This window comes from Symsagittifera roscoffensis, chromosome 9 (assembly GCF_963678635.1).
Source record: "Symsagittifera roscoffensis chromosome 9, txSymRosc1.1, whole genome shotgun sequence".
Lineage (NCBI taxonomy): Eukaryota > Metazoa > Xenacoelomorpha > Acoela > Convolutidae > Symsagittifera > Symsagittifera roscoffensis.
Genome location: NC_087070.1, coordinates 51,519,874 through 51,547,169, shown reverse-complemented (window position 1 = coordinate 51,547,169; position 27,296 = coordinate 51,519,874). Strand labels below are relative to the sequence as shown.

General features: G+C 45.1%; 2 protein-coding genes across 2 annotated transcripts in view; one reads left to right on the top strand and one right to left on the bottom strand.

Moving 5' to 3' along the window:
* LOC134854667 (BTB/POZ domain-containing protein KCTD20-like) overlaps window positions 1-24,921 on the bottom strand; it is a 150,893-nt gene extending 125,972 nt beyond the window's left edge. Inside the window, exon 1 of the mRNA XM_063871016.1 lies at window positions 24,904-24,921. The gene's annotated coding sequence lies outside the window, so the exon portion shown is untranslated. The remainder of the gene's footprint in view (window positions 1-24,903) is intronic.
* The window catches only part of LOC134854663 (uncharacterized), a 275,825-nt gene that overhangs the window by 186,305 nt on the left and 62,224 nt on the right, over window positions 1-27,296 (top strand). The window contains exons 2-3 of the mRNA XM_063871011.1: window positions 25,193-25,344; window positions 25,411-25,590. Of these exons, the coding sequence (XP_063727081.1) occupies window positions 25,206-25,344; window positions 25,411-25,590 (319 nt within the window). The 5' untranslated portion in view covers window positions 25,193-25,205. The remainder of the gene's footprint in view (window positions 1-25,192; window positions 25,345-25,410; window positions 25,591-27,296) is intronic.

Genomic DNA, 27,296 nt, shown 5'->3' with positions numbered 1-27,296 from the left:
TACTGAGCAAGATAGTCAAATTGAGGGAGACGCGACAGAAGACCGGAGATAATGAATGTAAAGACAGCTCTACGCTGAAACAAAAAACTGATGATAAAATGATTAAGGTTAAAGGGGAGGATAAGCTTAAGACTAGTAATATGATTGAAGATATTAATATCCTTAAGACTCGAGAAGGGGAAGGCAAGAGTCGGGAAGGTTGGACCGGGAGAAAGAGGTGGAATCAGTGATGATAGTGACGACGCCCCCAAGCAAAGGTGTGAAATCTCGAAAGAAGAAAAGGGAGGTAGAGGTGTTGAGCAGCCCGTCGGCGGATGCTGTCTCTGAGAAGAATTTGAGGGAGACAGCTCCCATGATTCTAGCGCGATGGAAGACTGCGGCCTACAAGAGTAGCTCCGAACCAAGGAAGCTAGCCGAAGTGGTGAGAGAGATAGAGGTCTCGACAAGTCTGGCAACGGAAGAAGATTTCAAACCTCAGAAGGCAAGCTCGAAAAAGGGTCCGATGAATGGACAAACATGGGAAGTGGTTGTTAGCAAAGAATGGATTTCGAGCGAGCATCAGGCTATTGGCAAACAAGTGACCAGCGACCCTCTTGAGAAAAATGCGACGAGGAATACGGCTCGACCTTGGTGGGTGGCCCTGGAGACGATGAAGGAACTGGAAGACTGTCTGAAAAAGCTCGATCGTGGAGTGTCCCGCAAGCGTCGCAATTGGGCTACTCACAAAAAGCCGAGGTCAACAAGTTAGAATTGGGAAATCAGCTGACACGAACTTGGCAGAGCCTGTTGCGGGATTACTTTGAGGAGGCGATGAGAACACCTTCGTCCGCATTGCCTTTGATGGCAAATCCCTTCGTTAGAACAGTGGGGCAGCTGACGTTCGCGTGGAGCCTAGTGGGAATAGAATTGGAGGTATTGACTTCACACGATAAATTGAAGTTGAGCAACAAAAGTCTAGAAGTTTACCAGATGCTGATACAGCATATCGCCATAGATAATTCCGGTTTGAGTCTGGCGAGAAGGAAAGATGCCACTTTTTTCTTGAGGTGAATAATGTCCGTAATGGCCAATATTACCGTCAAAGCGTGTCATCAGAAGGCCACTGGAAGCTAACTATGGAGAGGAGAGTCTCCACCGTCATAGTGAAAGTGTACCAGAGTACGGGGATCGAAAAGGAGGATGACTCGAGGCAATCCCTAGAGAATCATGGGTAACTTGATGAAATTCGGAGATTCTACAACAAGAAATTCGAAGAGGGGCACGATGTGCATCGTAACTTGGCCTCGGCTGAGGATTACTCGAGACCCAACAAACGGGGAGAATACCAATATGATTCTGGAGTAATGGGGATAGCGTACAACCCTTTCTTGGATTCAGAGGCTGAGAGCGCTCACAGGAATCACGTAGTGACGGAGCTGTTGAAGTCTTGGACAGAGAAGATATTTGAAGTTGATTCAATGGAAAGGGAGAAACCGAGCCTGGGCCTGCTACTTGAGACGACGCCCAAGGTAATAAGCATGCCGCGCTCGGACAAGAGAGCGGAGTTGAAAATGGGGAAAGGAAATGGCATGATGACTACGAATTTGGGAACGGTTTGGAAGTTGCTGAGACCCTCCTGGTGCCCACATCCCCACGCAAGTTTGATTGAAGAAGTCACGGAACGAGTGAGGCTAACACCGACGAAAGATGAAGACTTGGGAACTTTGGTTGTGATACATAAACTGATCCTACCACAGAGTAAAGAATCGGGCGAGGCATTGAGTAAGCTAGGATCAGTAAAGAAGTTGGAACCCGGTAGCTGTCTTGACTTGATGTGCGGAGGGGGAGAGCACACTTGTGATGGACGATCATGTGTCAGAATACAATCTTTCCAGAGAGAAGACCTAGTCGCTTGGTTTGGCGACATAACAGAAAGAGAGAGAGCGAAGTGCAGATAGTGGCTGAGTGCTATACAAACACTACAGTGAATATAGCAACGGCGCTGGGATTTTTCTCAAGGATAGGCAGTTTGCAATCACTGGAGATGCTGGAGTCTGAGCACCATTTGGTGACAGCGTTGAGCGTGGAGTCGTGGCCGGGGCGTTGCAAACCATCCAGAAACACATCAGAGGGTGGAAGATTGGTCCTGATGCGGAAATGGGATTTCCCGTGAGCGAGGCTTCCAGTAAATGCAAAATCTTTGGGGGGATCAGTAATGGCCAACCTATGTGGGAGCCATTATCCATTGCACATGGCGATGGTGGAGGTATCCAGCCAAAGGATATTGGTAGACAAAGCCTTCTCGGTACCCAAATGCGTACGACTGGCTCGAATGTCGCATCATTCACACAAGCTGTTGAAGAAGATACTGGGAACGGTGCCAAGGGAACAAAGAGACGAATTGAGTGAAATCTGGGGAGAAGAACTCTTGAGAGACAGAATACAATCAGGAAGACTTCGAGAGACAGAATACAATCGGGAAGCCGATGAACAGTGTCCCAGCACAGGAGGAAAATGACACAACACACGAGAAGATGATAGAATTGGAACCTCTGCTGGAAGCCTCGGGAGAACGCAAATTCCGAAGCATCGATATTACACATGGGGAATGCCCATGCCATTGCTTGGCACAGACAGTGTGGTACCCGGAGCACTCAAACCTCTGTTTAGTGTGGGACGTGGAAGAAATTTGGTAAATCGGATTACCCGATCATTGGCAGAAGGTGACCATCTTGGTAGTGCGTACGATGTTGGTGTTGCGATGGATCGAGGAGAATGTGACGAAATATCGGGAGTCCAAGACACCAACGGCGGAATCGATATACGCTATCGATTATAGCAGAAGACTTGAGTTGTTTGAGACGGCGTGCAAGGTATTCGCCATACCTATGGAGATCAAGCAGGTATATAGCCGCATAAGATTCTGCCAGGGGTTTTGAAAAACATTGACATCTTGGTTGTATATGGTGACAAAAACCACATGAAAAATTATAGTAAAGAATATCGATAGTTCCTGGCAGTGATAGGACCGGAAGCCTTCAAGAGACCTTTGCTGACCCATCAAAATGCGATCACGACAGGTTGGAAAAGAGTCGGTAGGGTATATAGAGATAATACCAAAGCGAGAGAATTGATATTGGAGGAGGACTTGGCGAAGAACGTGAGCTTGAGCCTGCACAATTCCTTTTGCTTGAACAGGGAATCGAAAGTGAAAGTTGTACCAAATCAGACAAAGAGGTTGCAAGAGCAGAGGGAGTGGATGCGATCCTTCGAACAATTAAAAGCGTGGGAAGAGATCGTAATCAGCTCCGATGATGAGGAAGCGCTGCTAAGGCAGATCACGGTGTCAAACTCATCTGGGCCTGGCACCTCGAAGGCTAGGAATACGAAATGAGCAGGGAGCTCAATGTGGGTTTCATGAGTCTTGAGAGGGAAGGAAAGGGGCTCGAGTGTGAACTCGGATGAAATCCGAGGTCACGAAAAAGAAATTTTGACGAACCAAAATATTGTTATTAATATGCTATAATTATTGTATAAATCAAAATGCTGCATGACAACTTTCCGATTGGATTGGTCAAAATAATTTTTAATCATTAGCTTCAAAAGCGGAGATTTAAGGTGCAGGTATATGAAAATTTTGATTGCTGTTCAGCGATAGTGTGAGAGTTTTATATGGTTGTGAATTTTGGGGTGTAGATAAAATTAAAATCTGCTGCAAATTTCTGTAAATGACCACTGGCGCTGTATCTTGAGCAACACTCAGCATTCTGGGGTTTCACTGGCAGACGGCAACACGCGATGAGGACATCGATCTTGAGTCCGGGGAGTAAGTGCCAGTCGGTCATATTTGGAAGTTTGACCTTGAGGAATACGAACAACGTAATTTTGGGGTGAAATGTTATTTTTCAAAAATTCGAATTGAGCCTGTCATGCTCAACTTTCTCGCGGAAACTGAAAATCTGAGAAATACAAGAACAGAACAACCTAATTACAATCGCGGGAAAGTAACAAAAAAAAGAAGCGGGAAATTGCTATTCGCGTTTGGTAGCGGCCTTTAAGCTGTAACGAGGGTTTTAGTCTCATGTCGCACGTGAACTGAATTGGCTCCGACCGTTCGAGGTAGAAAAACACAAGAGATAGTGTCCCTGACTCTTGAGCCAATGGTTATAGGGCCTATTTTTCTTTAACCTCATATGTGACTTAAGTAGGCGAATGTTACAATAACAAAAAAAACACACTCAAGAAAGTTAAATTTGGTACTCACATACCGACACGACCTCTAGAATCCAGTAACTAAACTATAAAGCAACTCTAATATTGATGGGTAATTAAGTTTAACTCGAGAAGTTTGTAATGAATTAGTTTTAGCTCAAGAAATAAGTTTTGGGTCTGGACCATTGGGAGACTTCGGTTGTCCACTTTTCCACCGAGGGTTCACTCTGGTCCACTCAAATTTACTCTCTCTTCACTCGTGATTACTTTCTGTCTCCTGCCAAGAATAGGACTGCTTTACTCTTGTTCGAATTATGTGTTGGAAGTTGCGAATAGCAATTTCCCGCTGCTATTTTTGAATACTTTCACGCGAATGTAGTTCGAATCTTCCGATATTATTTTTCTGATATTTTCAGTTGTCGCTAGAATTGCAATTCACCCCAAAATCAAGACTAAACGTTTTCTCAAGGTAAAACTTCCAAATATGACCGACTGGCACAACACCATATGTCTACTTTTCGGAGGTGGCGTTTGCAAATATGGCAGTGCGTTTGGTCGGCCATAATTTGGCAGCGAGGAGGACTAATTTTTGGCGAAACAAAGAGTTATTTAGAAAAATAAGTTTTCTGTTTATGAAGAGAGGATGGTTTTGGGGATAATAACATTTGGGTTAAACTTTAAAATTATCAAATTTTATAAAAATCTCCAATCATTAGCAAAGTCTAAAACCGTAGATGAGTTATCATTAAAGCCGGCTACTATGGTTACACAGTTCAGTTTCTGGGAGGGGTGGCGCGAGACAGTAGCGGCATGGTTGGCTAGCTTTGCAGCTCTGTACGAGTGAACCGTGGCTCCGACATTTTTGGGGCTGCAGTACTTATGAGGTTTGGGAATATTTTCAAGAGGTTCCTATTACCCTTGGGTAGCCACTTCGGAGTGTACTTTGGCACGGTTATTCACTAAACAGGGTACAAAAGAGGTAAAACAAGAGAATGTGCCAGTCGGTCATATCTGGAAGTTTGACCTTGAGAGACACGAAAATACGTAATTTTGGAGTGAAGATTTAATTTTCAAAATTTCGAATGGAGCCTGTCATGCTCAGTTTTCTCGTACCAACTGAAAACAAAAAGTGAAAATCAGAACATCCAAATTTTTAATTGCGGGAAATTGCTCAAGAAAAACAACGGGAAATTGCTATTCGCAATTTCCAGATATAAAATAAGACACGAGTAGAGCTGTCTTATCCCGAAATAGGAGGAGAGACGATAAATAGAAGAAAGAACGACTATTCGGAACGAACTAGAGTGAACCTTCAATGGAAAGGTGGACAGCTTGAGTGTCCCAATGGTTCATACAAAAACTCAAATTCTAGAGCCAGAACTTACTTCTGTTACCAAAACTGACCAGTATCAAACTTGTTTAGTTATATTACTTGATTCTTGAGTTGCTTACCAATTTAATTACTCCCTGTACTCGAGTACATCAACATGTGAGTTCCCAATTTAAATTTCTCGAGTGTGTTTTATGATTGTTATGTTGAGATAAGGCGAGTTTTAGGTTGATCCATCTGAAATGCATCAAAGTTTCACTGTCCAATAAAAAGTAACTTAACGGATTGTTCCAACCCTGTTTTTAACGGCGTTCATGTATTTTGGGTATCTTGAGACCTAAGTATGGGGACGTTCTTATTTTCTAGAGTGGGGGGATATTTTGGTAGTAGCCTTCAAGCTGTAATGGGTTCTAGTCTCATGTCGCAAGCGAACCGAATTGGCTCCGACCGTTCTTGAGGTAGAAAAACACAAGAGATAGTGTCCCTGACTCTTGAGCCAATGGTTATAGGGCCTATTTTTCTTAAGCCTCATATGTGACTGCAGTAGGCGACTGTTACATAGTGTTTTTATGGCACTCCTGGGTGTTTTTACGACATCATGACTACGGAGTCGAACCCACTTGACACAGCTCCGGGCTGCATGCCCATTCTAGAGTACCGGTGGTACGGTTCAGCGGGAACGTGTAAACCTTCCGGTTGTACCGTGATAGCTTTTTAAGAAAACTTGAGAAAACTTCCTGGTACGCTCTTCGAACGAGGCCTAGCTAACCGAGTAAAGGGGGGGCAACTAGGGAAACAAAAACAAGAAAAAAGTATAGAAAAAGGAACAAAAACCATAAAACGAAAAGACAGTGACTTTGATACCAGATCATTTGGATCAAACCTTTATATTAATTAAATAGTATACCCATACTGTTTTATAAGACCGGTCGTTTCGATCAATCTAGCAATTTAAACCAGTGACTCTGAAAAGGTGCCCGAGTGGGGGCGTTGTTTAGGGTTTTCAGACAGATTGCAACCTAGCCGGACCACTAGGAGACTTGACTGGAAGAGGTGACCAGTCGAGTGGGAAAGTGGTTCACAAGGATCGAACCGGACCACTGGGAGACTTGACTGGAAAGGGTGACCAGCCGAGTGGGAAAGTGGTTCACAAGGATCGAAACGGACCACTAGGAGACTTGACTGGAAGAGGTGACCAGCCAAGTGGGAAAGTGTGCTGCTGTCAAGTGCAGAACAGAGACAACCAGCACAGGATCACCACAAGAGGACGCACAGGGGTGTTCTCAAGTTGGGCAACGGGTATCGTTAGAATCCACATTACATTATAGGAGATAAGTGTTAAATTGGATAAGCGGAGTCCCATTGTTTTGAGGAAGCTTTTGCACAAGCAGGCCTGGAAACAGGTCTACGGTTTTCTCTCGGGAGGTTTAGCACCCAGCGCTTAAATGATTTTTCGGCTTAAGAGGGGGGCTAAAGAGGGGGGAGGTTAGAAGGGGGGCTGGTTAAGTTAGAGGTTAGCGGTTATAAATTGTAAAAAGGGGGGACATTAGAGTAACTAATTGCACGGCATCGTCGACTTAGTTACATTAGATATTTACACGCGTTGGTTACAGGAAGCGGATATCCAAAATTAGAATCAGGTTAAGGTAGGCACCCTGGTCGGATCGGTAGGGGGAACGGACATAGACAGTTTTTGTGATACCCCATAAGATCGCTAGCAGGGGGGAGGAAAACGCGTGGCAATCGGGTACCAGACATTTTTTCGGACAAAGATTGACATCAGTCAACCTTGAATTTCAGGAGAATTCACCCATCTGTTTTTGAAATTTTTTCCAGTTTAAAATTTTATGTTTTGGTAAAAAATTGTTGTTGGTATTTTAACGAACAGGTGATCACAAGACACCTGCGGGGAAATTAGAGTTTCAAATAGCCTGAAAAGACTGGATCAATATTTGGGTTTCCACCATTAAGATAGGGATTTTGGGAAAATTTTTACAAGAGCTCAAGTGGTGGTAAAAGGTACAGTGGTTCAATAGTCCCTACAACGAAGAAGAAGAGACCCGATGTCCAGACACTCAGTGACGAGTCTTGGGACAGTACCGAAGAAGTCTTGGGACATTGCACTCTGGGGACAGTCTTGGGGCAACACAGTCTTGGGATAGTCTTGGGACAGTGCAGCCTTGGAACAGTCTTGGACCAGAGCAGTCTTGGTACGAAACAGTCTTGGGACATTGGTCTTGGGACATTGGTCTTGGGACATTGGTCTTGGGACATTGGTCTTGGGACATTGGTCTTGGGACAGTGGTCTTGGGATATTGGTCTTGGGACATTGGTCTTGGGACAGTGGTCTTGGGACATTAGTCTTGGGACAGTGGTCTTGGGACATTGGTCTTGGGCCATTGGTCTTGGGACATTAGTCTTGGGACAATAGTCTTGGGACGTTGGTCTTGGGCCATTGGTCTTGGGACGTTAGTCGTGGGACATTGGCCTTGGGACAATAGTCTTGGGACGTTGGTCTTGGGCCATTGGTCTTGGGACGTTAGTCTTGGGACATTGGCCTTGGGACAATAGTCTTGGGTCGTTGGTCTTGGGCCATTGGTCTTGGGACGTTGGTCTTGGGACATTGGTCTTGGGACACTAGTCTGGGGATACTAACAAGAAGCACAGGGACAACACTGAATAATAGGAAGGGGGCACTAAAAGAGTACTAAGTCAGGTTGAAGTAACAAATTGTAATATCATATTCCCTATCATATCCTAACACATAAAATTTTCAAGAGCTTAAGAAAAGTTGTTTTCAGCAAATCGTCGATTTCTTTTTAGAAATTTTTTTTTTCAAAAAAGGTTTTAACTTTAGAGTAGAATTTTGTAGGTAGTAATACTATAAATAGTAACAATTGTAAATAATGAGGCGGAGCAGGGTACCGGTAGCTGAGAAGAGATCTACCGAAGCGAAGACAAAGTATAACTCGTCGCTACGTAAAACAACATCAATGGGTCCGAATATAACAAAGAAGAACTTTTCAGTTAGTATGGTCAGCACGAGGAGTACCACGGAGAACAAAGCAAAATGAGGGCATAGAAGAAGAACGAGTAGAACCCACCATCGAGATTGATCTAGAGACACCTGATCAAAGTGTGGATGAAGCAGGAAAGAAGACGACAGAGTCAACTCCAATGCCTAATGTGGAAGAACCCAACCCGAATCCCATAGAGTTCTCACCATTAGACAACGCGGAAGACACAACAGGTAACACGCAAGAAACAGTGAAGGATGAGTCTCAAAAGAGAACGTCTCTTACTGAAAGATTAGCAATGATGGTCGGAATGAGATCGAAGGACGCAGCAGTGGAGGAGACGAAGGTTGAGAAAAGCAAAACATTCGGAACAGTATCCACGAGAACGACAGAGACCGATCAGAACGAGGGTCAGAGAAAATCGGGACCAGCGATCAACTACAGGACAACAACGGACCATGGAACGACAACTCTTGAGTTAAGCGAGTTGATGGCGAAACTAGATCAGATAGATGAGAAACTGAAGCACAGCGAAGAGGATAGAAATGTGATAAAGAAAGAAATGAGACACAACAAACACGAGTACTTGGACAACTATTTCCATCTAGCGACAGCGACAGAGGAAAAGCTTCAGAAGATGTCTGACAAAGTAGAAACCACTGATGAAGAGCGAGAGAAGAACATCAGAAAGGACATGCAGGAAATGAAGCAGCGATATGACGCAGTGAATTGCCAGTTAGGGAGTTTGGAAACGAGAATGGATACGATGAGTAGGGAACAGGCTGAGAGCTCAAGTGCAATACAGACAAAGCTAGACGCTATTCTTAGGAATTCAACACAACAAGACAGGCCAGCTGCAGAGAGGACACAAGGTAATATAGTGGACTTCGTGGAGCCTCAAAGGAACAAACGACAGTCAACACCGTTACCAGCAACCAGGGAGGCCGCTATTACGGCACCGGTGGGGGCCAGGGCCATTATAAAGAATGGAACAGTGAACACAACTAGTGGTCCAGGGGACTCCACGACTCACAACAACGTGGGACCGGATGCCATTACTTGGGCAAGCACCTGGGAAATGATGAACAGGACGCTAGAAGCCTTCGGCACGAGGAACATCGACTCGAGTGACAGAGGAGGCAACAAATCCAGGAAAACCTTCAAGAAACCGAAGGAGTTCAAAGAAGATTCAGATGGGTGCATTGACACTTGGGTAGAAGTCATGAGGTTGCACTTAGAACAAGACAACTTGAACGATGAGAGGCAAGCATGCACAGCGATACTGAGCAATCTGGAAGGCACGGCATTGAAATGCGTGGTTGCGAAGAAAGAAGAAGAACGCGACACAGCGGACAAAATCTTTGAAATATTGTTAAATAGATTCGGCTCAGGCATGAAGGGTCATCAAGCGATGATGCGATTTGAGAAGAGGAGACAAAGGGACGATGAATCGATTGACAGGTTCCTAGATGATCTTGAGAGCTTGAGTAGACGGAGTGACCCATAAGAATCTACCATTCGAAGGAACTTCAGTATCGCCTCAAAGTTCATTGATGGGGTGAAGAGTGATGACTTGAGAACGATGTTAGCAACGTACTACACATTGTCGAAAGACAGTGCACCAAATCCAGAAGAGATGAGGCAGAAGTCAAGAGAGTACATGTTGATGAAACCCAAGAAATACTCAGACAACAGGAACACAGACAACAGGAACACACAAGGGGGAAGTCAGCCACAGAGGTCGTCATGGTACAAGCCCAGAGATGACATGGACAAACGCAGGTCATATGCTAACTGCGGGTCGGCGGATCATCAAGTGGCGGATTGCACGACATACAAACAGGGCATGAAGAGTTTGGGATATGCACCCGATGAAGAAGATATGAGCCAGATGGAAGAACACGAGTTCTATAGTGGCTTGATCATCAAAATAGGTGCAAGATGCTTCTTCTGCAACCAAGAGGGGCACTTCAGGATGGACTGTCCGTTGTTTTGGGAAGCGGTCAAGAACCAGAGTCATCCAAAACACAAGTTGGCGCTAGCAGCAGTGCAGAACCAAAGAAACAGACAAGGTGAATTTGAGACGAAAGACCTAGAAAGACCAAATGCGGAGCTACCGACGAAAACAGTGAAAGCTGTAACACAATGTAATAGTGCAGTAGAGGCCACGGCGAAGAACGCACAAGAAATAGATTATGAGAAGGCGGCAGCGGAGGCCATCAACAAAGTGAAACAAGACCTAGCAGCGAAAGAAATAGAACAACGACTGAAGCAAGAAATCCTAAGACAGAAGATGAACGAAGCATTAAGTTGCTCACAGACAATACCAGAGGCTGCTGAGGGGTCGACAAAAAATGGAAACTGCAACACGGTAAAAATGGTTACAGGAAAGCCATTTGGCATAACAAAGATTGGGGCAAGAAAGATGTCAATAATCACTGTGGGCGGCCACGAAGTAACGAGAAACTTAAGCGAACCAAGTGACCAGACAATAATGCACATTGATGTGTACGCAGATTACTTGAGTTGTATAAGTCCACAAACGACTTCAAGAGCGTTAAGAGCACTACTCACGAGAGGGGGTAGCAAGTCGGTACGTGTTGATAACAGGTACACAGAAGCTTATGGTCCACATGAAGTGATGCTAAATATAGATGGAATCAACATCTATACCAAAACAATGATAACATGTGATGAAGACTTAATTGGGCAAATCTACGTGGGGAGAGAAGAGTTGAAAGTGAGATCGATCGGACACTGCGCCTTGCTTGAAGAAGATGCGATGCACATCGGGACAGAGGCAGATGTGACAGGACACGTGTTAGACATAAGTGGCAAAAAGACTCAGTTACGTGGGTTACTCGATACAGGAGCAGTCTTGAGCGTCATACCAATCGAAACTTGGGAACGAATGGGCTTCGACAAAGATGACTTGATAGATTCGAGAATACGGTTGTCAGCTGCAAACAAGGGGGCCCTGCGGTTGTTGGGCAGAACGCCGATAATAGCCCTCAATCTTGGGGAACGTAACCTGTGGATGAGCTTTCGTGTGGTAGAAAACCTAGATGAGTCTGACCAATTTATTTTAGGCAGAGACTTCATCAGGAACTTTGATGTAGCGATTGATCTAAACAACGCAATGTTCAGGATACGGAACCCGGATAGGAGGTACGCAATCAAACCGGTAAATTTAATAATGGCAAATGAAACCAAAGCACCGGTATTCTTGAGAAGGAGGGTGAGACTAAAGGCGAACGAGGCGGCGATTGTAAGCTTACGAATGAAAAATTACAATGAACTAAGTGACAACAAGCAGGTATGTGTAGTCCCAAACCCAAATAGTCAAAGTGCTGCTGTTTTAGGAAGATTCTTCTCGATTACGAAGAGCGGTCTCTGCGTGAGTGTCTTGTTGAATACCCTTGACATGCCAATCACGATACAGAGGGGGAGGAAACTGGGATATGCTTTACCTGTCAAAACTCGATATGAAATGAATGAAAACCATAAACAAAATGAAGTTGTTGATTGTCCCAATCATAGGGACAAGATTTGTATCTTGAGACGATTGAATAAAATAAAAGATTCGTCAGGTCTTGTGAAGTCACTTAAGTCAGAGACGGACGATGGACTATCGAGCTGTTCGAATTTCCCGGAACGGCCCACATTAGACGAAATACAGGGTGATAAACCGGTTCTACCGGAAATTGAACACTTAAGGGGCAAGTTCACGGACGAACAGCTCGAAGCCATCAAGGACGTACTAGAACGGAACGAAGAAGTCTTTTCAAGACATAAGGCGGACATCGGGTGTTGCAATTTTGCTGAGCATGAAATAGAACTTGAGGAAAACGCAATACCGCACAGGGAGGGGGCGAGGCGCATGACCCCACACAAATCGGATGCGTGTAGAAAGGAGATTGAAACGCTACTAGAGTATGACATGATAGAACGATCCAAATCACCGTGGGCGTGTGGAGTAGTGATGGCCAAAAAGAAAGGCGACCAGTTAAGGTTTTGTTGTGACTTTCGATACCTGAACTCCGTCACGGTGAAGGATGCCTATCCCATACCTAGGATTGATGAGAGCCTCTCGAAGTTAGGTGATGCAGAATATTTTACGACTCTTGATTTAGGCTCGGCTTTTTGGCAGGTACCGCTGAGGAAGCAGGACAGGGACAAGACAGGGTTTGCCTGCGAGTTGGGTCTGTTTCAATGGAAACGGATGCCGTTTGGACTTTGCAATGCCACAGCCACGTTTCAGCGGTTGATGGCACACGCGCTGATAGGCGTGACGAAGAAGTACGGCAATCTGGTAATGTGCTATGTGGATGACGTGGTAATAGCGACACCCACACTAGAGGACCACATTGAGAGACTCGACGAGGTTTTTGCGTGTATGAGGAGGTCGGGGCTGAAGTGCAAACCATCAAAGTGTGAGATACTCAAGGACTCGATAAAATACTTGGGCAGGATGGTGGACAAACACGGCATCAGACCAGATCCAGACGCGGTAGAGGCAGTCCTAACTTGGAAATTGCCGAAAACGGAACACCAATTGATGAGCTTTCTGTGTTTTGCAAACTACTATAGGGAATTTGTCAAAGGTTACGCAGACAAGGTTTATCCGATGCAACAGTTAATGAGGCACAAGGGCAAGAACTTCACGTGGAATAACGCAGCAGAAGAATCATTCCAGAGAATAAAGAAAGAGTTGTGCGAGGCACCAGTACTAGGGATGCCAACAGAGAAGGGGATGTACGTACTGGATACGGACGCGTCGGTAGTAGCGATATCTGGAATCCTCCACCAAGAACAAGAGTGGAACGGGAAGACAGTCTTGAGACCGATAGCGTACGGGAGCAAAGTCTTAAGTGACACGGAAATGAAGTACGGAGCACCGAAAGCAGAGATGTTCGCGGTGGTTACCTTTGTCGAGAAATATCGGGCATACCTAGGCAGCGAGCCATTCAAGTTGCGAGTCGACAACCGGGCACTAAGCTGGCTGAAAACGTACTCAATGGACAAAGTTACATTGGGAGGTGGATAGTTCGCCTGGACGGATACAATATGATAATTGAGCACAGAACACGAGACAAACATCAAAATGCTGACAGCTTGAGCAAGAAGACGGAGTTCTACGAGAGACAAGAACAGAGGGAGGCATATAGACCTGAAATCAAATATGGCTTCTCCTTCATGGACAAGGAAATGTATGACAGTCTTCCTCTCACGAGATGGTTGGACAAATCAGGCAAACCGATAGAAGATCACCCCGAGTTACCAAAGGAAACCACGAAGAAAACAATCTTAAGAAAGAACCGAGGGATGCCTATAGGAATAATGCTTAAGTCAAAGATCGTGAGGGAGACGTTCAAAGCAAAAGGCTACGATCTCAACCAAGTAGAAACGGGGGAAGCACAAATAGACGAGGACTTAAAGGGGCTACTCGAGAGACTAGCAGATGATAAGCCCGTGATTCAACAAAACTGTAAAGAGGAACCTGAGGTCACAATACTGCGAAAGAGCGGGACAGCCAGTGATAGAAATACCTCGAAGGTGACTAACCTTGATGGGAAGGAAGTGGTGCAGTCACTGGTTGAAAAGATCCCAGCTGAATTACTTGAACAGACTAGAGTCAGGAGAAAGAGAGTGGAATTCAAGGAAGAAGCTGAATACCTGGGACCAGGTCAAGATCCGGGGAGCGGTCCACGTCCGCAGAAGAAGAAAACACTGAAGGAGAAAATTTGTCCGGGGAGTGTGAAATATGGGATGTGGATTCGGAAGCGAGCAGTGACAATCAAGATAATCTCTGCACATGATATTGGCAGAAGAAAAGATTAGACACTACGACAGGGAACTACAAACAGATCCGTCCTCGGGAACCTTCAACTTGGACATGCAGGAGATACGAGGTGGTGAAGAATTTGAAAGGATTGCAGTTTCGAGGAAGCCATTCAGGGAGCTATCATGCAATTCGAATGTGAGAACAAATCTGGTTCCGGAAGACGATATGAAGGTGGTGAGGAGGATAGTATGCAAGAAGCTGAATGACGACGTCCACAACCCTGGGGAGATGAATGGGCAGATCATGGCGCTGAAGGAACATGTCAGAGCGAGATACAGGCTGTCGGACCTGGTAAGAGCCCAGAAGAATGACAAGATGACAAGCAATCCCTCCAAATGGATCCGAACGAGGTCTAAGGAGAAAGGGGAACTTGAGGAAGACAGCTACAGATCCTGAGCCAGTTCTACAAAGAGAGGAAAGAGCTACTCTATCACACGGCTGATGGGGTTGTAGCATGCAAGACAAAAGAAGAAAACAAGATATTACACAAGCACAACCTCATCAAACTACCACAATTATATCAGACAGAGGTGCTATTCAGATCACATGATCAAATGGGGCACCAGGGGATAGACAAAGTGCAACAAAGAATACTTCACAGGTTCGATTGGCCAGGATTGAGGAAAGCCTGTGAGAGGTGGGTGAATGCATGCCTGGCATGTTTGCAAGTGAAAGACCCTAGGAAGATGAAATTCCCACTCAAGTCGGTGGAAAGCTCGGAATTTAACGAAGTGGTGCAAATAGACCATCAAAAGATCTGTATGATGGACTCAGGGTATAACCAGATACTGGTTATAATTGATCACTTCACAAAGCTCGCAGAGGCGGTGCCGTGTCAAACAGCTTCGGCAGAGGAGACTTGTGACCACTTGATAACCCATTGGATATCAAGGTATGGTTGTCCAATGACTTTTCAGTCAGACAACGGCAAAGCCTTTGTGGGGGACTTGACTAAGGAATTAATGAAGAGGTCACACATTGCTCAAGCACACTCAACTACCTACCACCCTCAGACCAACGGACTGGTAGAGAGACAGAATAGAACGTTGGTGAACATGCTGAGGGTATACTGCTCTAGATACATGACGGACTGGGATAAGTATCTGCCTCAAGTCGTAGGAGCATACAACAGTACTCAACACTCAACGACGGGTATCAGCCCATTCATGATGTTGACAGGCAAAGAGAGAGCGATGCCCCTGACGTTCTTTTACCCGGAGTATGAAGGAAAGAGGACGTCACCTCAAGCTTACGTGAAAGAGGCGATCAGGAGACAGCAGGAAATTAACGAGCTGTGCAGGAGGAAAACTGCGCAGGCACAAATGAGACAGCGCAAGAAATATGATGAAAAAATAATACAGGCGAAGCCATATGAAGTGGGCCAGTATGTGTGGGTTTTCCAGAATGTGATACCGCCCAAAGGGACGAAGAAACTACTCAAGAAATGGAGAGGACCATTCATGATAACTGAAGTACATCAACAAGGACGGTTCTACCGCTTGAGTACTGGGCGAGCAGCACATTATGAGAACCTGAAGCCTCATATCCCATCCCCAGAGGACTGGTGTGTACCAAAAGACATGGAGGGACTAGAGTACCTACTGGTGGAACCAGCATGTGAAGTGAACGAGAAAGGCACCAGTGATAAAAAATGATGGCAATGAAAACTTGAGTTTGGATGACAACGAAAAAATAGACGCGGACTCTGAAGCGGAATCTTTTGTGGAGGAAGATTGGAACGATCCGGATCAAGGTGAGGTGCCGAAGTGGACAGAACCAGACTTGTCAATAGCAGCGGGGACAAGGAGTGGCAATCGCAAACGCACAGGCATGAGGTACAACAGGTACGGAGACGATTTCCTGATCGACAAGATAAAGCCCGATGACCTAAGCAGAGAATTAACAAGTGTGGGCGAGCTGGCGGCAGATGGTGAATGGCGGATCATCAATGATAATGAACACTATCCACAGGAAGACTACTCGACGCCGGAGCGGGAGACGGATTTAGAACAGAGCGAGATAGATAGGAGGGAAAATACGAACCTGAGGATATTAGAATGGATGCGCGATGTCAAGAACGAAAGCGAGGAAGGACAGAGCATACAGCAAGTTGACATATCAGCGGGGAAGTACATGAAAACGGAGGATCCTCTTTTCGGCTGGACGGCAACAGACAGCCCGCTCGACATTCCGCCAGATAATTCAGACCCAGCATCATCGACGGGGACGTCGATAAATATTTTTGTCCGGGGAGTGGGGGTAGGACTTACCCACACCGAAAATTTGATGATAAAGAAACTCAGAGAAGTGAGAGAAAAGTGCGGACTGGAGCTGGAAGGGGAGGAGGCCGAGCCTACCATAGGACGGAATTTCAAAACGAAGTTTGAAATACCAAACGAATACTCAGAGAATATCCTGATAACGGATAGTGACTTCATTCTGTCAGACAGGACTAGCGCAATCTGTATCACGGTGGACATGAGTTTCAAATCAAGACTGGAAGCAGACTTCAAGAGAGAATACCAGAACGTGGAGTTTCTGTTTAGACAGAGACCGGGACTGGGAGGAATGGCCGCGCTTCCACCATCAGTAGCACAAGTCCCGGGCAAATATCTGTGCTTCCTAGTGACGAGGGTCAATGACAGAAACACGATCGGTCCTGAACACGTGATGTTGGCACTAACGAGACTACGAGACTTCATGATTGAGAGAGGGATAACGGAGGTCTCAATGCCGGTGTATGACCCAAAAAGGGGGAAATTGAGCCCAAGGGAATTGTACGCTATCCTACACGTGGTCTTCGCAGAAACTGAGATATTGGTGCATCTTCACAAGAAATACTACTTGAGCATCGCCTGAGTCGGGTACGCGGGGGTCTTGAGTTGGGCATGAGGGAAGAATCTCGAGTTGGTGTGGGGGTACAAAACAGGTAGAGAATTTTAGAGGTGATTGGCATGACAATTAACATTTTAATAGATTGATGGTGCTAAAACATAAAATGAATCTGCATGTTTTTAGAAAATTTCCAATTGAACTATTTTAAATAGGACGGAAAGGAAAGGGTTTTAACTATAATAGTAAAGGGGGTTTTTAGGTTAGGAACACCACCTGCTTGTCTAAAAAAGGAGTGTTATTTTCAGATTGATTTGGTAAAGTCAAATTGACTTCTCAACTGTATTCAATTGAAGAAAGAGAACACAAGTTGAACGACACCTCAAGAAGTAATACTCAAGTTGCTCAGGTATTACTCAAGTTGCTCAGGTAATACTCAAGTTGCTCAGGTAGAACTGAATACTCAAGATCACTTGGAGATTTACGGAAATGACAGATCGATTCTGGAAGTCCATGCCAACGGCTTTGAAAAAACCCACACTTGACGAATTATATAGACGTCTGAGGGACCTGGATTATACTCAAGTGGACGAGAGAATGGCAGTGATGTTGAACGCCATCCTCCAGTTGGAGGATGAGGGCGAGTGTCGGGAGTCTGCGACAGAAGCAGTTTTGATGGTGGGCTACACCACCGATGGGATATCTAATCAAGAGCAAACCAGGTGGCTGTCTTGGAACGTGGATGGAGCAATAAGGGGGTTCGATTTGGCAAAGAACCCTGGCTTGGGTAATAACACTGAGTATGGAGCAGGGGAATTCCCACTACCGGCCAGACCATCAGCCAGATCCACGGGCCAGAGCACGAGCAAGACACCATTGATGTCTCGAGCACAGCAGACGAGGGAAGCATATCCGGACGTCAGCATCATGAAGAGAGAGCTTGAGAGGACTCAGCGGGAGAGAAACAAGGCGAACCTCGACCGGGATCAAGCGGTGCTCGAGAGAGACCAGGCAAAAGTTGAGAGGGATCAAGCGCGGAGGGAACTGGACATGATGAGAGCTGAACAGCTACAGGCAGAAAGGGTGCGGGAGATTGCCGCCAATTGCGAGCAGCTGAAGTCAGAGCTTGAAAGGATCCAACAACGACAGCGCGAGCTCGACATGCAGAAGGGGGCTAGGCCCAAAGAGCGGGTGGTGACCGGCTCAAGGCCAGAGTCACGCATGGAGGTGGATGAGGCTCCTAGGTCGAAGGGACGATTCAACCTCGATCGTGCTGCTCAAGAACATATGAACGAAGGGCTGGAGGTGTGGATACCGTCTGAATCAGCGTCCTAGGAGCCGCGTTTCCAGATCCTCTGGTGGAAGCTTATAGACACTCAGTGACCCACGTGAGCCTCATAAGCATACTAGATGGAACGACACTTAATTGGTGTCAACAGGAGGTGCTAAGGGCGCAGATGAGCAACACGGTGCTCTTCGGAAAGGTGAAGGATCCGGAGTTGGTGGCATACAATTTTCGAGGACAACTGCAGTGCAGGATGGGAGGCAAGCGCGAAGGCCCCATCGAGACTTATCCCAAGTTCTGGAACCTAAACCCCCTGACAGCAAGTGGGTAAGAGATCTTGAGAATTCCCGCATGGAAGAAGAGCTTCGAGCTGGTGAAGAGGGAGTTAGAAGCGATATTGGAGAAGGAAGTCCTGCCAGCAAGCATTCCCGAATTCCCGACAGTGAGGAGAATGACCCTGGGGACGAACAGCTCCCTGGTGGTCCCATCCCTTTTCGCAAGAGCAGCAACCGAAGAACAGCAGAAGGAGTTCATCGACGGCTGGGATCCTCTCTTCATCGGCTACACTGCAGCGATTTATTTTCACACCATCGATGCGAAGATAAGTTCATGGACAACTCAAGCCAAGAAAATGAGAGGGTCGATGCCCCCGAAATTCGAGGTGCGAGATGCCTTGAGAATACTTGAGCGGGGAGGTCTAGAGAACCAGTTGCCGGTGTGGGACGATGGCAGGATGATAGTGAATGAAGGGCATATCGCACTGAAAGCAGACGAAGTGCTGTTTGCCACAAGGAGATACCGGGCACCTTACGGACTAGAGCAGGTGGAAAGGAATCAGGAAGGAAAAAAACTGGATGCAGCAGGTCCATTGCACGTGGCCCTGACAGAGTACAAGGAAACGGGTCCAGCTACGCCAGCACCCCTATCAGTGGATACCCCTGGGGATAAAAGGAGTGGTCCCGTAGAGGATCGATTCAGAAGGATTCTTGAGAGAAGAGAAGCAGAATCGGGGGAGGAGAGCATGGATGAGACTCTCAGCGAGGCAGGAGAGGATATGGAGGTGGGAAATACCCCGGAGCAGAAGCCATCAGAGGAAGAGTTCACCACACAAGAGCTGTTGAAAGATCTGAGTGGAGAAAATTGGGCAGACACCCCCACGCCACCTTTGACCTCATCTCCTCGCAAGAACCTAGAGTTGCCACTGACGAGTGAGAATCCCAACATGGGAATGATCTTCTTGAGTGCGGACAAAAGGGAGAAAAACACCTTCGAGGGAAACAGGGATGCCTTCCTAGGTACCCTGGATGCGGATGCTTGGCGAAAATTCTTGAGCGATTTTAATAGAGAAGTGGACGACGACACCACATTGGACGATTTCAAGGAGGAGCTGTGGGACACGGTGGTGAAGTTCGGAGAACCTATCCTGGTGGGGACAGGTCTGGAGTAGAAAGCTAGAGAAGAGCTGCTGAGCAAGATGGTCGAGTTGAGGAAGGCACCACGAAAGACCAGAGATGACAAATGTAAAGACAGCTCTACTCCGAAACATAAAACTGACGATAAAATAATTGAACATGTAAGGGGGGATAAGGTCGGAACTATTAATATAATTAAAAGTACTAATATCTTTAAGGCTCGAGCAGGGGGAGGCAAAAGTTGGAAGGGTTGGGGGGAGACAAGGAAGTCGAATCAGTGATGGTAACGACAACGCCCCCGAGTAAAGACGTGAGGTCTCGCAAGAGGAAGAGAGACGTGGAGGGATTGGGAAGTCCTTCGGCGGATGCGGTCTCGGAGAAATACTTGAGAGAGACGGCCCCCATGGTTCTGGCACGATGGAAGACAGCAGCCTACAAGAGTAGCTACGAGCCGAGGAAACTGCTCGATGTAGAAAAGGAGATGGAGATCCCCGCCAGTTCAGCAACGGAAGAAGACTTCAAACCTCAGAGGATAAAAATGAAGCGAGGTTCAACGAGCGGGCAGACCTGGGAAGTGGACGTCGGTAATGAATGGGTCTCAAATGAACACCAGGCTACCGGGAAGCAAGTGACTAGCGATCCTCTTGAGAAAAATAAAACGAGGAACACCGCCCGACCGTGGTGGGTGGCCCTGGAAACATTGCAGGAATTGGAAGACTGCCTGAAGAAGCTCGACAGTGGAGTGTCACGCAAACGACGCAACTGGGCTACCCAGCAGAAGGCTGGTATCAATAAATTAGAATTGGGGAGACAGCTGAAGAGAATTTGGCAGAGCTTGTTAAAGGATCATTTTGAAGAAGCGATGAGAACATCATCATCGGCATCGCCGTTGATGGCGAATCCCTTTATTAGAACCGCAGGGCAACTGATGTTTGCGTGGAGCCTGTTGGGAATAGAGTTAGAGACACTAACTTCGTACGACAAGTTGAAGTTGGGAGGCAAGAACCTAGAGGTATATCGAATGCTGATGCAGCATGTTGCTAGGGACAACTCAGGCTTGAGCATGGCAAGAAGGAAGGATGCTACCTGCTTCTTGAGATGGACGATGTCGATGATGACTGAGAGTACCATCCTAGCATGTCACCAGAGAGCAATTGGAAGCAAGACGCTGGAGAGGAGAGTCTCCACAGTAATCTTGAATGTGTACCAGAGTACTGGGATAGAAAAAGAAGATGGTTCTAGGCAATCTCTGGAGAGCCACAGGAAGTTAGATGAGATACGGAGGTTCTACAACAAGAAGTTCGAGGAGAAACACGACGTTCACCGTAACCTGGCTCCTCCAGGAGAGTACTCGAAACCCAACAAGAAGGGAGAGTATCAGTATGTGTCTGGAGTGATGGGGATGGCATACAACCCTTTCCTAGACTTGGAAGCTGGAGGTGCCCACAGTAACTATGAGGTGGCGGAGTTGCTGAAGTTCTGGATAGAGAGGACAATGGAGATATACCCTGTGGAAAGAGAGAGACCTAGTCTGGGTTTGATTCTCGAGAGGACTCCGGAAGTAATAAGTGTGCCACGCTCAAGTAAAAGAGTAGAACTAAGAATGGGTAACGGGAACGGCACGTTGACCACGAATCTGGGAGTGGTGTGGAAGTTGCTCAGGCCCTCTTGGTGTCCACATCCCCATGCGAGCCTGATCGAGGAAGTCACTGAGCGAGTGAGATTGGCGCCGACAGAGGATGAAGATTTAGCGACCTTGAGTATAGTACATAGACTGATCCTGCCTCATATGAAGGAGTCAAGTGAGATGACGAGTGGAACAGGATCGGTAAAGAAGATGGAGCCAGGCAGTTGTCTTGACTCGACGTGTGGGAATGGCGAGCACACCTGTGATGGACGATCATGTGTCAGGATACAGTCTTTCCAGAAAGAAGACCTAGTCACCTGGCTTGAAGATATCACCGAAAGGGAGAAAAGTGAGATACAGATAGTGGCTGAGTGTTACGCGAGTACCACTGTGAACCTAGCAACAGCTCTGGACTTCTTCTCAAGAATGTGTAGTCTCCAGTCACTGGAGAGGCTAGAGTCAGAACACCACTTGGTGACTGCGTTGAGCGTGGAGTCATGGCCCGGAGTGTTGCAAGTGACCCAGAAACACATCAAGAGTTGGAAGGTTGGACTCGAAGCGGAGATGGGATTTCCCATGAGCGAAGCCTATGGACTGCCTCTAAATGCGAAGTCTCTAGTGGGGTCAGTGATGACCAACCTATGTGGCAGCCACTATCCATTGCACATGGCGATGGTAGAAGTGTCCAGCCAGAGGGTATTGATAGACAAAGCCTTCTCAGTGCCCAAATGTGTAAGACTAGCTCGGATGTCACATCATTCACACAAGCTGTTGAGGAAGATCCGAGGAACAGTGCCTAAAGAACAAAGGGATGACTTGAGTGAAATCTGGGGTGAAGAACTTCTAGGCTTGGAGAGCGAAAATACAAGTGACCTCGAGATACAAAACGTGACTGGGAAACCCATGGTAGGTGCCCCAAACTTGGGAGAAGTCGACGTGATACACGAGAAGATGATGGAACTTGAGCCTCTCCTAGAAGCCTCGGGAGAACGCAATCTTAGGAGCATCGACCTCACACACGGGGATTGTCCGTGCCACTGTCTGGCGCAGACAGTGTGGTACCCAGTCCAAGCCAATCTCTGCCTGATCTGGGATGTAGAAGAAATCAGGTCGTTGGGACTACCCGAGCATCAACAAAAAGTGACCATCTTGGTGGTGAGCACAATGCTGGCTCTACGATGTATGGAAGAAAACATAGCAAAGTATCGAGAATCGAAGACGCCAACCGCAGAGTCGATTCACGCGATAGATTACAGCAGGAGACTTGAGTTGTTCGAGACAGCATGCAAGGTGTTCGCCATACCAATGGAAGTCAGACACGTGTGGAGCCGCTTGAGATTCTTTCCTTGGTTTCGCGCGACGTTAACATCCTGGTTATATGTAGCGACGAAGTATCACATGAGGAAACATCAAAAGGAATATCGACAATTCCAGGCCGAGATAGGACCAGATGCCTTCAAAAGACCTCTGCTGACCCATCGAAATGCGATCACGACGGGGTGGAAAAGAGTGGGTAGGGTATCCAGAGACAACACTAGAGCGAGGGAGTCAATACTGGAGGAGGACCTGGCGAAGAATGTAAGCCTGAGTCTTCACAATTCCTTCTGTTTGAACCGGGAGTCAAAGGACAAGAGCTTACCGAATCAAGCGAAGAGATTGCAAGAGCAATGGGAGTGGATGCGATCCTATGAACAGCTGAAGGCTTGGGAGGAGATTGTGATCAGCTCCGATGACAAAGAGGCACTATTGGAACAGATCACAGTGTCAAAAGTATCTGGATCGGGTACCTTGAGGGCGAAGAACACAAGGTGAGCCGGTGGCTCAAAAGGAAAAATCTAGAGTCTTGAGAAAAGGGGGCTCGAGGGTGAACTCGGATGAAATCTGGGTTCACGAAAAAGAAATTTTAACAAATAAGATATTGTTATTAATATGCTAGATCTATTATATAAACCAAAATGCTGCATGACAATTTCCTGATTGAATAGGACAAAAGAAATTTTAAATCACCAGCTTAAAAAGCGGGAATTCATAAGGTGCAGGTGTGTGCAGATTTTGATTGCTGTTTACCGATAGTGTGAAAATTTTATATGGTCGTGAATTTTGGAAGGTAGATAAACTTGAGTCTGCTGCAAACTTCTGTAAATGACCACTGGCACTGTATCTTGAGTGACACTCGGGCTTCTGGGGATTCACTGACAACGACAGCACGCGATGAGGACATCGATCTTGAGTCCGGGGAGTATGTGACAGTCGGTCATATCTGGAAGTTTGACCTTGAGAGACACGAAATTACGTAATTTTGGAGTGAAGTTTTAATCTTCAAAATTTCGAATGGAGCCTGTCATGCTCAGTTTTCTCGTACCAACTGAAAACAAAAAGTGAAAAATCAGAACATCCGAATTTACAATTGCGGGAAATTGCTCAAGAAAAACAGCGGGAAATTGCTATTCGCAATTTCCAGATATAAAATAAGACACGAGTAGAGCTGTCTTATCCCGAAATAGGAGGAGAGACGATAAATAGAAGAAAGAACGACTATTCGGAACGAACTAGAGTGAACCTTCAATGGAAAGGTGGACAGCTTGAGTGTCCCAATGGTTCATACAAAAACTCAAATTCTAGAGCCAGAACTTACTTCTGTTACCAAAACTGACCAGTATCAAACTTGTTTAGTTATATTACCTGATTCTTGAGTTGCTTACCAATTTAATTACTCCCTGTACTCGAGTACATCAACATGTGAGTTCCCAATTTAAATTTCTCGAGTGTGTTTTATGATTGTTATGTTGAGATAAGGCGAGTTTTAGGTTGATCCATCTGAAATGGATCAAAGTTTCACTGTCCAATAAAAAGTAACTTAACGGATTGTTCCAACCCTGTTTTTAACGGCGTTCATGTATTTTGGGTATCTTGAGACCTAAGTATGGGGACGTTCTTATTTTCTAGAGTGGGGGGATATTTTGGTAGTAGCCTTCAAGCTGTAATGGGTTCTAGTCTCATGTCGCAAGCGAACCGAATTGGCTCCGACCGTTCTTGAGGTAGAAAAACACAAGAGATAGTGTCCCTGACTCTAGAGCCAATGGTTATAGGGCCTATTTTTCTTAAGCCTCATATGTGACTGCAGTAGGCGACTGTTACAGAAAGAATAGATTGTAAAATGGATTGTAGAGAAATGGATTTTAAAAATAAATATCAAAAAAGAAATGAAAGCAATAAAATTTCATCCTGGTTTTTCATGGGTGGAGGTTCCGGCGGGGATAACCGGGTAGTGGGGGAGTATCGCGACTTGACGAGCTTGTCTCTAAAATCCCGGGCCTTCTTCTTACAAGCGTACCATTATGAGCGTATCATATCACATGAATTTATTTAATAAGTTTATCACATTAATTAGGCTAATTGTATTTAATTATATTGTAATAAAAATATATAACCAAGATAAGTTGTGTGACTTACACTTGCTTAATAATATTAATTATTATTTTGCAATTAAAGTGTTCTTTTTTGGTTTATTTTATTATATTGTAAATAAATATATAACCAAGAAAAGTTGTATGACATACACTTGCTTAATAATATTAATTACAATTTTGCAATTGAAGTTCTCATTTTTTTGGTTTATTTTTAATGCCATAGTTAAGTGATAATCCATTTCAAGATTATGTAGTAATGACAAGAGCTGGTAGTATAAATAGTAACAAATCGGCATCAACAGTCAACTCGGCCAATGTAAGCAAGCGAGGGTCGGTTCAAAGAGGATCAGCGGCACCTTCTCATTTAGACGCTGACTCTCAAGCTGGCTTCAGATGTATGCTAAATTGAAGTTAGATTATTTTTTGTTAAGTTGTCTGATCCGAAATTACTTTTGTTTCAGCCGATTCTATTATAAGCGCTGATTTGCATGGAGAAAGATGTAGTACCGTCTTGGGCATTGGGTCCATATTTAATATCCGACGAAAGAAAAAGCGAGGCCCAGGAAATGCTACAGTGCAAGAAGATCCGACTTCTCATGAAGTCACTTTCACAATAACAGTCAGTCAGGCTGTTCCGACAGGTAGGTCAAACTCTTCAACTGAAAAACCTAATTTACTGAAATTGTTGTCTTTTCCTATCTCCATGTATCCTAATAGTTGTTTGATTCGGTAAATAAATTTAACATGAATTTGTAGATTTTCTTAAGATTAATGAACGTATTGAGTACTCTTCTTCTATAGGGCTGATTTTTTGTTTGTTTTTTTTTCAGGAAAAGTCCTAAAATTTGTTCACACTAAATTTTGGTTTTTCGCGGTTTGACTTGTGATTTCTTTACAATAGGTAAAAAGTTTAACCTATTAATCCAGTTTTCTCAAATTGGGTTAATTTTAACATAAAAGTGTCCATCAGAATGTCCTCTAAAAGTTCAAAGAGCTTTAAGGCCATCTAATTTTTTTATTCGAAACTCAAAAGTTAAAATAAGAATTTAAAATGTTAATTCAAACTTTTTCGCACATTTTGTGCATCATCAGGAATAAAAATTCTTTACAATATTTACAAAACGATCAAAGACCTAAAAAAAAAATGAGAATCATGTCTAAAAATGCTCGAAATTTTTTTTGACCAATCAAATTTAAACAACTGTAATTACATAATAAATTACGTAATCATTAATAACATTTTCCTGTAAATATCTGAGATTTTTTAGTTTTTGTTCTTTCATTGTTATATAATTTCGATTTAGGAATATTTTCCAATTCTGACATGTCAGTTTTTTGAATTTTAGCCATGTTTTACATGGACTATAATTTGAGTGTTAATTCCTGGCTCCTGAATTCATCGCGTGTGTTGATTCTCGGCCTCTCCCTCCAAATATGCAAAGCCTCTAGTTGAGTAGCTTCTGAGTGTTGGCTGTTTGGTCTATAATCTCTGACTTCAGCTCAGCAGCACCGCTTACCTCCTTATTACATTCTAACAAGTGTTGCCCCTACTAGGGAGTCCCCTATGCGGTGTTCATCGACCCTCGTGGCTAAATGTTGGACTGTCTGGCCGAAATAGGTGGAGCTACATCCACTACATGTAAGCTTATACGCCACTTTGGATCTCAGTTCACGAGCAAAGGAAGTTTTGAGGGATGCCAAGCATGTTTTCACTTTTCTTGTTGTAAAAATTATTTGTGCCCTGGATTTTTGCCGAATCTTTGCAGCTAATAGTTGAGATGGATTGCCTCGATATTGCATTGTAAAAAGGGGGGGGGGGGTTGAGTTTTTCAACCATTTATCATTTCTCGGTTCTGATGCCGTCACCTCTATATTTTTCTTTCCCTCAATGATCTTGTTAAGAGTTTCAAAAACTACACTGTCCGACCAATGTTTCGGATATTGATTTTCAATCCATTGTTTCTGATTTTTTTTCCAATGCCCGGTCAAAACTTTCCCATATTGAGGTACTCTGAAAACCCTATGGACCGTTCCTTCAATATTTTTTCTTTTGTTTAACAAAGGTGCGCAACCTCTAAAATTTAGAATGGTGCCGGTATCAGTGGGTTTTTGGTACCACCCACATGTGATCTTTTTTCCTGAGTCCACGTTGACATTTAAATCCAAAAAGGCCAAATTACCGTTGCTATCAAGTTCTTCTATGGAGAACTGCAAGTATGGATGCAATTTATTGGTAGCCTCGAGGACTACCCCAGGATCACCCTTGAAAGTTCTAACTATGTCGTCCACATAATCTTAGAAAAACTTAAACACCATTCTCAGTCCGATTTGCTTCTTGTTTTTTTTT